Source organism: Neophocaena asiaeorientalis, unplaced genomic scaffold (genome assembly GCF_003031525.2).
Source record: "Neophocaena asiaeorientalis asiaeorientalis breed wild unplaced genomic scaffold, Neophocaena_asiaeorientalis_V1.1 scaffold225, whole genome shotgun sequence".
NCBI lineage: Eukaryota > Metazoa > Chordata > Mammalia > Artiodactyla > Phocoenidae > Neophocaena > Neophocaena asiaeorientalis.
This window is the reverse complement of record NW_020172364.1, coordinates 2,978,579-2,990,260: the sequence shown is the minus strand read 5'-3', so window position 1 is coordinate 2,990,260 and position 11,682 is coordinate 2,978,579. Positions and strand designations below refer to the sequence as shown.

General features: G+C 47.4%; 1 protein-coding gene across 1 annotated transcript in view; it reads left to right on the top strand.

Annotated features, from left to right (window-relative positions):
* Positions 1–1,663: 1,663 nt before the first annotated feature.
* Positions 1,664–11,682, top strand: part of LOC112414780 (cytochrome P450 2J6-like) — a 16,203-nt gene continuing 6,184 nt past the window's right edge. The window contains 4 exon segments of the mRNA XM_024767446.1: positions 1,664–1,901; positions 1,903–1,966; positions 2,378–2,519; positions 3,312–3,496. Coding sequence (XP_024623214.1) covers positions 1,681–1,901; positions 1,903–1,966; positions 2,378–2,519; positions 3,312–3,496 — 612 coding nt within the window. The 5' untranslated portion in view covers positions 1,664–1,680.

The window sequence follows — 11,682 nt, the reverse complement described above, 5'->3', positions numbered from 1 at the left end:
ATTTCTTGTGGGGACTCTTAAAGGCAAAATCAGATTGGCAGCTTGGGAGGAGGACATAGCTGAGCCCACCTTGATGGCACCAGGCCCACGGACCACATGACCGCCAAATGCCCCTCGGTCAGAGCACCAGCCCCGAGCTGATTGGGAAGGCTGCCCAGGGGTCTGCTCTCCCTGCCTGAGTGAGAGCCAGGTGGCCCTGGCTTGGGAGGCTGGGACGGGCTGCTGACTGTCCCTCAACCCGGGCCCAGGGGTCATCTGCAGCAATGGGCACACGTGGAGGCAGCAGAGACGCTTCTGCCTGGCAACGCTTCGGGAGCTAGGCCTAGGCAAGCTGGCACTGGAGCTGCAGTTGTAGGGAGAGGCGGCAGAGCTGGCAGAGGCCTTCCACCGGGAGCAGGGTAAGGAGCGGCTGGGGCAGGACCACCCTAATCCCTCCACAACAAACATGCACACTCCTGCAAGGAGGCTGAGCCCTCGGGGGTTTGTGTGTGTGTGTGTGTGTGTGTGTGTGTGTGTGTGTGTGTGTGTGTGTGTGTGTGTGTGTATGTATAAAGGGGTGGACCCTTTGCGGGTCCAGTAGGGGATTTGTGCTACATCAATAAATCAGGAGTTTCTGTAAGGTGGGCAAGTGGGCAGACAGAGGCCCAGGAACGTCCAGTCCATTGAGAAGCCTGAAGCCCTTCTCTACAGGTGGGGAAATGTCCTCCCTCAACATCTCAGGCCTTTTACACCACAGACCCTTTGCACATGCTGTTCCCCCTCTGGAATGTCCTAATCCACTCCTCTTCCCTCCCTGTGAGAAACCACTGCTCCTTTCAGACCTGGCTGACATCACCTGCCTAAGAAGCCCTCCCCAAATCCCAGGCACAGCTGGTCCCTGCATCCTTTGTTCCCAGCTGGAACATACCTGCCCCACGTTCTAGTGTGCTTAAATGGGTCTGTGTCCCACACCTCTCCCTGCAAACCCAGCGCCTGTCACCAAGCCTGGCTCATAGAAGTTGCTCCGTAAGCATTTGCTGAGTGAATGACTGAAGACTGGGAATGAATGAGTGATGCAATGAGTGACCTTATACAGACTGGATGAACACTCAGGGCAGTGCTCTTTTCGCCTCCTTGCCCTGAGCCCTGCCCCTCTGCTCTCAGGTAGACCCTTTGACCCTCGGGTACACATTGTCACGTCCACAGCCAGAGTCATTGGGGCCCTTGTGTTTGGCCACCACTTCCTCTTGGAGGATCCCTTCTTCCAGGAACTGATTCAAACCATCGACTTTGGCCTGGCCTTTGTCAGCACCATTTGGCGCAGGGTAAGCTGGCCCTTGGGGAGGCAGGTGTGCCGACCATTGGACAGCTGGGGGCCCAGGGCAGGCAGGGGCCTCAGCCAGGGCATAGCAGGGAGGGTGTCAGGCAGGCAGGAGGAAGGCCATGGGGCCTGATTCTGGGTTCCTCAGGCAGCCTCTGCTCAGCAAAATGACGATTCACAGCATCAAAGTTCCTTTATTGTGGTTGAGCATGGAAGTGTGGGCAGGGAGTAAGAGACAGGTTAAACCCCCTTAAATACAGCTGTCTGGGCCTGCAACATCCTAGCTGAGCCCTGGGTCCAGTCTCTGCTACTACTGCCTTCATTACTGTCTAGATTACTTTGGGAGTGTGGAGCGTTTCCAGATGACGAGCGGTCCTGGGATGCCCATGTCAGAGGTTCCAGACCACTTTGGTGCCCCCAGCACCATTCTGAGCTGCCCTGGCTCAGGGTCAGCACCTGAGCAGCCCCTGGGCAGGCCTCTTCCCCCACAGCTGTATGATCTGTTCCCCTGGGCCTTCCGCCGCCGCCTCCCAGGCCCCCACCAGGAGATGTTTAGGTACCAGAAGGCTGTGCGAGGCTATATCTGCCGGGAGATCAGCAGACAAACTCAGGACACCTGAGGCCCCCAAGGAGTTCATCAGCTGCTACCCGGCCCAGATCACTAAGGTGGGCCTGAAATGGCTGCAGACGGAGGAAGGGAGGGACGGAGGGGGCTGTCTTTCCGGCTGCATCTCATTTCAAGGCCACGGCCTCAGTTCCTCATTCCGGCCTCAGTTTTTCAGAGCACGCTGAAGCAGCAGCCGTTTGGGTTTTTCCCTCCTTATCTTTTCCCAGGCCGCCGCTGGCTCCTGCAGACATGGGTAGGGTGGGAAGCAGAGGACCTGGCTGATGTCAGGGCAGTTTCCCCCTCAAAAGTCAGTGCAGTCCTGGGACTCAGGCCCTTCTGACCCCAGAGGAGCTCTGGTCCCACAAGTTTAGGGACAGGCCAGGCCTCAGTCAGGGAGATGCCAGGGCTCTGTGAGAGGAGAGCTTCAGACTCGGAGCTGCTCTCCCCACCACTCATCCCCCACCCACCAGGCCATGGACGACCCTGTCTCCACATTCAATGAAGAAAACCTGATCCAGGTAGTGGTCGACCTGTTTCTGGGAAGCACCGACACCACGGCCACTACCCTGTGCTGGGCACTCATCTATGTGGTCCAGCATGGAGCCATCCAGGGTAAGGGGGCCGTGGTTACACCCTGCTGACTGCCCCATGCCCATTACCCCTGCTGTGGGCTTCTGGGCTGAAGGAACCTGTCCCCATCACTGTCTTTGGTCTGCGGCCCCAGGGGTGGGTCCTGCTCTCACTGCTGTGGTGTAGGAGGTGTTCATGGCTTTGAATCAGATGGAGGGGCTGGAGGGTGGGGACTTCTAGTCCCACCCTGCTACTGACTGAGTGATCCTGGGTAAGTAATTCAACCACTTAGGAAGAGTGTGAAATGAGGCAACATTATTTCACCCATTCAGTAATGATCCAGCACCTACTAAGTGCCAGGCCCTGTGTCAATGTCCACCAAGGTCACAAAGGAAGAAAAGGCAGCTAGAGTTCTCTCAGGGACAAACTGGCCATGACCTAAGTTCAGATCCTGGTTCCACTAGTTTTGTGGCCTTCAGAAAAGTACCTGTCCTGTCACAGCCTCAGTTTTCTTGTCTGTAAAGTGGAGACAACAGTTCCTACCCCATAGGACTCTTTGTATATAGAACACTTGGCACATAGTGGGTGCTGAAATCTGGGTCCTAGCCCTTCCCTCAAGTTCCCCTCGGAGGAGCAGATCCTGCAAAATCTTGTTCACAAGCTCTGCCTCAGAGAGGGACTGCCACTGTTGGGACCAGGGGTGGCTGAGTGGGGTAGGGCAACCTAGGGGCGATGAACCTTGGCGACTGTCTCTGGGTGGGGACGAGGACGGTGGGGTGTGGTGGGGAGGTCGGGCTGCAGCCCTTCCCGGGACCCACGCAGAGCCGCCTGCAGAGAGGGTGCAGCGGGAGCTGGATGCGGTGCTGGGCACCTCCCGGGCCATCCGCTACTAGGACCGCGAGCTACTGCCCTACACCCGCACCGTCCATGAGGTGCAGCACCTCAGCAGCGTTGTGACCGCAGATGCCGTGCGCCAGTGCGTGACCTCCACCCATGTGCACGGCCACCCCGTGCCCAAGGTAGGTGGCCCCAGTGTGACCTCATGCCCGATCCAGTGCCTGCAGAAAGCACCCTTCGCTGGGCTCCCTGCCCAGCACAGCCACCTGCTACAGCTTCTGCCTGTCTGCCAACTCAGTCAATCATCCATCCATCCATCCATTCATCTCTATCTATGGCATTCCGGATGGAGAGTTATGATTGTGAAAGAATACACTCAATTGGGGATATTTTTAAATGTTCTGTGTTGTTCAGAAGTAACCCCTGCAGACATTTTAATGCACCTCTTTCCAATCTTTTTTGTCCACATATGTTTTACGTAGCTGTGATTATGCTGAATATATAACTCCGAATCCTTCATTTCACTTAACATATCATTCTGATTCTTCTACATTACTGGTTCCCAAACTTCTACGTACACCAGAATCACATGCAGGGCTTGCTAAAATGTACATTGCTGGGAGCCATTCCCAGAATATTGGAGGTGAGGCCTGAGAATCTGCCTTTCTAACAGGTTCCCAAGTGGTGTGGATGCTTTGGGTCCCGGGGCCACGTTTTGAAAACCACTCTTCCACATCACTCTAGATGGCTGCATAATGTTCCACCAAATGGATATTTTGTAATTCTTAACCCTTACTGGTGAACTTTTAGCCTCTTTGCAATTTATGTGCCTTAGGCTTGGTCTGCATTTTGTGTTATATCCTTAGAACTGATTTCTAGTAGAAATGCCCGTCTCATTTCTTTCATTTTATAACTAGGTTAAGAGAACAAGTACTGAATAAGGAGAGATAGAGGAATAAAGTTAAATCAAACTGTTTAGGTCAAGAACAGCCACTGTATATGTACATAAAACTTGAGTCTGAGCTTCCCTGGATCCAGTCAAAAAAGGAAATCCCAATTAGGTATGACTTGCATTATGTCATAAAAGGAAGCATGCCTGAATCAGGAAAACTTTGGCTAATCACCCTTCGAGAAGTTATTATGAAGATCATCAATCAGAATACCTTTTTGAGGGCCAGTGGACGATGTATTGGGTGGTGCCTTCAGTAGGAGTTTAAAGATACAGAAATATTCTTTCATATGGTAGCTTCTTCTTATCTTCAACCCTTTTTTTTTTTTTGCAGTACACAGGCCTCTCCCTGTTGTGGCCTCTCCCATTGCGGAGCACAGGCTCCGGACGCGCAGGCTCAGCGGCCATGGCTCACGGGCCCAGCCGCTCCGCAGCATGCGGGATCTTCCCCGACCAGGGCACGAACCCGCGTCCCCTGCATCGGCAGGCGGACTCCCAACCACTGCGCCACCAGGGAAGCCCTCTTCAACCCATTTTAAACGATGAAAGTTTAACATGAACACATTTCTACATGGAGTTAAAAAATAGAGTTCAGGTTTGTAGCTCTCTGGTGATTCAGCTTGAAACAGGTTTCTGTGCAGGTTTCTGACATGAACTGGATCATAACATAATAATTCCTGCTCTTTGCCAAGCCTTACTGTGTGCTAAGGGCTTTGAGTCCTCTACAGCATTCAGTCCTCACAATGACTGACTGTCATGCAGATCCTAGATAAGAGACATTTATTGAATTAGTTGTCTATCTCTCTTGCTATGTAATAAATTACCCCCAAACTTAGCACCTTACAAAAACAGCACTTCTGTGGGCTAGGGATCTGGGTTTCTGTGGGTCGGGGATCTAGGTGCAGCTTAGCTGGATGCCTCTGATTCAAGGTCTCTCATGATGTTATGATGAAGTTGTTGGCTGGGGCTGCAGTCTTATCTGAAGGCTCCACGGGGAGGTTCCACTGTCAGAGCACTTGCATTGCTTTCTTCAGGATTCAGTTTCTCCTGGGCTGTTGGCTGGAGACCACCCTCAGTTCCTTAACATTGGGCCTCTACATAGGGCAGCTCAATACATAGCAGCTGACCTTCACTAGAGAGAGCAAGTGAGAAGACAGAAGCTACAGTCTTTTTGTATCCTAATCTCAGATGTGGTATCCCCTCACTTTTGCCGTATTCTGTTTGCTAGAAGTGAGTCACTAGAGCCAGCCCACCCTCAAGGGGAGATGGTTTGACAGGGAGTGAATGCCAGGCATCATGAATCATTTTGGGAGTGGGGTGTCATTTTAAAGGAAATCTGCTTCGGCAGGCGGACTCTCATCCACCGCGCCACCAGGGAAGCCCAAGGTTGCCGTTTTAATGAAGATGAAACAGAGTCACTCATCTTGGTGCCCTGTGCACAGAGGTGCACTGTGTTAAGACTTTCCTCAGAAAGGGACTTTGGCTCAGCACTGATGCTCCAGCCTGTCCCTGGTGGAAGCCTCAGTGGTACAAGGTGGGTACACCATGAAAACAATGGGGATAGAAGGTATGGGGGCCCAATTTTTTCCATCACAAGAATCTTTATTCAACTCTTACAACCATGGTTCAGGGCAGACTTGGTAGCAAGGGCCCTGCCAGGATGTGGTTATTAAATTCTTATTAATTTGATCAGACTTGAGATTCCTGTCTCCATGAATTTTTTTCTTCATAATAACCGTGTCCTTTAGATGCTGTTGCTACTGTGAATCTTTTTTTTTCTTTACAGATGGCTCAAGAGAGCTCAAGTAACTGCCCCAAACACACAGTAAGGTACTTAACTGAGTTTCGAATTCATGTCCCTCTGATTCCAAATTTTTTGCTCTACCATACTCCCTGCCGTTCATATTGCTCCAGAAATGCCTCTTTAGGAAGGTAAGTGAATCAGCATGTTGGAAGGAGGTGTTTTGCATTGTCTATTGGTCTGCCAGATTGGCTAATACTGAACAGTCCTTGGCAGTATTCGGCCATCAAGTTCAGAGGTTAGACAAATGTCTCCTTAATTGTGAGGATAGGACCATGTCATCAACTCATTTTGCTGTTATCCTGGTAGAAGCCCCCAGGCCCTGGTTGTCCAAGAGTTGTTCCAAATCAGGTCAAGTTAAAAAGGAGGGAACTAAGGTTCAGCTCTGCTTCATGTCGTTTGGGATTAGAAATTTCCTTATTAATAGCCCATTCCTGCCAATTTGATTCTAGGAGGTGTTCTGTGATAAGAGCTCCAGGGAGCCATTAACAGCCTGGAATCAATACTGAGCTATTCCAACTTGGGCGAGAGATGTCTCCTGAAAGTAGAATCAAAGCTTGACAGTAGATCAATAAATGTTACAGATATTCCTAAACGGTTCTTAACCATTCCATCAGTCGAGTGACAGCGACAACAGCAATGGTCCCTAATACAGAGGGGGCACTTCAAGCCTGTCTCTCTTCAGACATTCTATTTGAATGTAAACTCCAAGCTGCCATTTACTGGGAAGAAGTTGGGATAGAATCCCCAGGAGGTATCCAGCAGGCAGATGGCTCTATAATTTGCAGGAGAAGGAGGGTTGCCCATGTTGTGTGCTGGGTAGGCTATGGTCTGAGCCTGTCCCACAAATTAATACAAGTTAACCACTTTGCAAGGAGTCCAGAACATTACCCAGAACAGGATATAAATAATTCTGGAGGGAAAAGAGCATCTTGCCAGGAGCCTCTGCATCTGAAGGTGATTATTAAGAACTGTTGTAATGCAGAGGTTACTTCATCCCTTGTAGTGAAAATGGAGGGAAATTCCCAGGACTATAACTAGGAAACAAACAGCTCACTCAGGCAGCAACAAGAACACGTGCTTCCCAATCCCTCTGATTAAAGCCACGGAGTAAAGAGGTCTGGGTGCCTGTCATTCTGGATGGCTAAGGTCAGGCCCCTCCCTTAAGGCTTCAGTAGAGCAACTAAAAAAAAAAAAAGAAGAAGAAAAAAGAAAAGTGCCTTCTGAAAGTATTTACGTTGTCTGAACTTCTGCATTCTTCACTGGCTTCTCTTTGGTGTGCAGGCTTCAAACTGCTGAGTTTTTAATTTCAAGATGCCTTTGTCAAAACTGAGAATCCTGTGGCCAGTTCTCTAGTCCCCACAGGGGTGACCAGTTTAATTCTCTGGTGTTGGTTAATGAGCCACAGGCTATGAGGCCTTCCTCAGAACACCTGGAGCTGCACCTCCCAGGTCCCGGGTCCATAGCCAACCCCATCCTGGTTCCACTTTGGCTTCCTGGTCAGCCCAGGGCCCACGGGATAAGGAGCTGCAGTCACCAACAGGAGCCTTTGGCTCCTTTCTTCTCCCATCTGTTCAGTCTGATTCTCTTTCCAGTTATTCACTTCTTTGAGGTAGAGTGAGGGCTCGGGTTAGGTTAGGGTTAGAGGTCACTCTCTCCTCTCACTAATCCTAAGGATTGAAGTTTTCTGTCTCTTCTTCTATCTGCCTTGTTACTCAGTCTTTCTTTCACTTTGTTTGTCTGCCATTCCATTTCTTAAAAAAAAAGATATATGTGTATGTATAACTGATTCGCTTTGCTGTACACCTGAAACTAACACAACATTGTAAATCAACTATACTCCAATAAAAATTAAAACAAACAAACAAACAAAGGGTGTCACTCATCATCCCCTTGTACAAAGGGTTAAGTCGCAACCCACTTACCAGTGGTAGTGTAGTCACCCATGACAATGCACTCTGAGGGGAATTCAGGATGGAAAAAACAGGATGAAGTGTTCTGTATTTTGGATATAAAGGCCCCTAGGTAGTTAAGATACTTACCTCAGGAAGAATTTCAATGACCCCCAGATTCTTGCATTTTCCTATGCATAGATAGATAAGCACTAAAATCATTAACTTTGTGATTAGCAGTAACCTTTTTAATGCTTAACTACATGTATTTTCCACCAAAAAATTCATATACATACTGGCCCCTCCCCTCCCTCTTTGGAGCAGTTCCTCAGGGCTCTCTGAGAGGCTGTCTCCCGAGCTACAGTCCTCAGTACAGTCCCTGAATAAAACTGAAACTCACTGCTCTCGCTCTTAAGTTGTGTGTTTTTGCAGTGGACAGAATGAACCAACATTTCTAATTAGTAGGACATCAGTCATCACTGTGATGAAATAAAATTCATATTTTATGGCGAGACAAGAACAAATTTAAACAAAAGTTTTCTTTGCCGGTTTGGGCCTCCTCCCTCCCCTTTAGTGTGTGTCGTGCATCTGCGTTAACCAGACCTCCTTAGGGGATAACCTTCCTTCTTAATCTCGTAAGGGGCCATGATGACACGTGACCCACTATTCGCTTTATACGTGCAGATCTGGATTGTGTAAATTGTCAATAATGCGTCATTTGATGTATATTTGTCTCAAAAACGTACATAACTGTGCTTTGACCTCTAATGGGTGGAACAGTCCTCAGAGCTTTCTGAAAGACTGTCTCCCAGGTTAGAATCCTCAGGTTGGTTCCAGTAAAATTTTCCATTTCTTTCTTAGATCGACTATTAATTTTTTCATCCACAACTGCTACACTGAGCTGGGAAAATTCCAGCCAGAAATGAGGAAACTTGTATTAATTAGCCTCTGGCCTTTTTGCAAGCAAATGTACAGTTCTTCTAGGCTTTTTTTTTCTTCTTTTTTTAAATTGAAATATCGTTGACATACAATGTTTCAGGTGTACAGCAAAATGATTCAGTTATATATATGTGTGTGTGTGTGTATATATATATATATTCTTTTTTAGATTCTTTTGTGAAAAAAGGTTATCACATTATAGGTTATCACAAGATATTGAATATAGTTCCCTGTGCTATACAGTAGGTCCTTGTCGTTTATCTACTTTATATATAGTTGTGTATATATGTTAATCCCAAACTCCTAATTTAGCCCTTCCTCCCCCTTTCCCCTTTGGTAACCATGAGTTTGTTTTCTATATCTGTGAGTCTATTTCCGTTTTGTAAATAAGTTCATTTGTATCATTTTTTTTAGATTCCATATATTAGTGATATCATATATTTGTCTCTCTCTATCTGACTTCGCTTAGTATGATAATCTCTAGGTCCATCCATGTTGCTGCAAATGGCAATATTTCATTCGTTTTTATGGCTGAGTAATATTCTCTTATAGGCTTTTAGAAATCTTGAAGCTTTCTCACAGACACCTCATTTTCTGTATGGAACCACACCCAGGGCCTGGGGAGTCCAGAGTGGGGCCCTCTGGGCAAGCAGAGTCCCAGAAAGCAGCAGAAAGCCTAGGGTTCTCTTGCCTGGGTGATCCCCTCCCAGGGCTGGCAGCCTCTGGTGACCCAGGCAGGCTCTAGTGTGGAGAAAATAAAGTGGGCCCTGATGCAACTACTTCTTGCCTCACTCTCCAAATCCTCTGTCAATTCTCTCCCTGTTAGAGCCCCTGTGGTATAATAAGAAATGCATCTGGTCTCTGTCCTTTGTTCCTGGCACAAAGCTCCTCAAACCCTTGGAATTTCCCAAGCAACAGGAGTGCCTGTAGCCTGTTGGTCAGAAGCATGGGTGATACCCTGAATTTGTGACTGACATCAGAATTGGGGAATGGGAGCAGTCCTGCGGGACTTAGCCCATAACCTGTGGAATCTCCAGGTAGATCATGTCAGAATTGCTTCGTGGTGTGAAAACCATGCATTGGAGCCACTATCTCAAGCTTGCAGCACCCTCTAACACCCACCCCCACCCCCATCCAGCCTCCTGTCTTTGAGCCTGTCTGTCCCCCTGCACGTTACTCCTTTCAAAGGCCAACTTTTCCAGGAAGGTTTCTTTCACATGGGCTTCGACCCGGGTTGAAATCTCAGTTTTGCTATCAATAAAACTCTTGTGTGCCTCTATTTCCTCATCTGTCAAATGGAATGATAATAGGAGTCCTCCCTTAGGACTGTTGTGAATGCCAGTGTTCAGCATAGAGCCTGGTACGTAATAAGTGCTCAGCTGATGTTGATGGAGATCTCTTTCCCCCATGCACACACACACATAAGCACTACATCTTCATTTATGGCCCTAAAATGAAAATGATGATGAGAGGCGCCCTTCCCCTGTGGATGGGCTTCCACTTCAGTTTCTAATATCTCACGATGATAGCTGCTATATGTTTATTTTGTTTTTGTTTTTTTAAATGGGCTTCTATCTTACAGGATGCAGTACAAGCTTTGAATCAGAGGACAATGTTGTGATATATCTCATAAGCCCAAGAGTCCAGAGGTTGTAGTGGGGAGAAAAGAAAAGTCTCCTGTTATTACACCTAGTAAACTGCTCTGATAGCTTCTTTTTTGAATTTTATTTCATTTACTTTTTTATACAACAGGTTTTATTAGTCATCAGTTTTATACACTTCAGTGTATACATGTCAATCCCAATCGCCCAACTCATCACACCACCACCACCACCCCCCACCACTTTCCCCCCTTGGTGTCCATACGTTTGTTCTCTACATCTGTGTCTCTATTTCTGCCCTGCAAACCAGTTCATCTTTACCATTTTTCTAGGTTCCACATATATGTGTTAATATACGATATTTGTTTTTCTCTTTCCGACTTACTTCACTCTGTATGACAGTCTCTAAATCCATCCATGTCTCTACAAATGACCCAACTTCGTTCAATTTTATAGCTGAGTAACATTCCATTGTATATATGTACCACGTCTTCTTTACCCATTTGCCTGTCAATGGGCATTTAGGTTGCTTCCATGACCTGGCTATTGTAAATAGTGCTGCAATGAACATTGGGGTGCATGTGTCTTTTTGAATTATGGTTTTCTCAGGGTATATGCCCAGTAGTGGGATTGCTGGGTCATATGGTAATTCTATTTTTAGTTCTTTAAGGAACCTCCATACTGTTCTCCATAGTGGCTGTATCAATTTATATTCCCACCAACAGTGCAAGAGGGTTCCCTTTTCTCAACACCCTCTCCAGCATTTGTTTGTAGATTTTCAGATGATGCCCATTCTAACTGGTCTGAGGTGATACTTCATTGTAGTTTTGATTTGCATTTCTCTAATAATTAGTGATGTTGAGCAGCTTTTCTCTCATCTGCAAACAGTGACAGCTTTACTTCTTCTTTTCCAATTTGTATTCCTTTTATTTCTTTTTCTTCTCTGATTCCGTGGCTAGGACTTCCAAAACTATGTTGAATAACAGTGGTGAGAGTGGACATCCTTGTCTTGTTCCTGATCTTAGAAGAAATGCTTTCAACTTTTCACCATTGAGAATGATGTTTGCTGTGGGTTTGTCGTATATGGCCTTTATTATGCTGAGGTAGCTTCCCTCTGTGCCCACTTTCTGGAGAGTTTTTATCATAAATGGGTGTTGAATTTTGTCAAAAGCTTTCTCTGCATCTA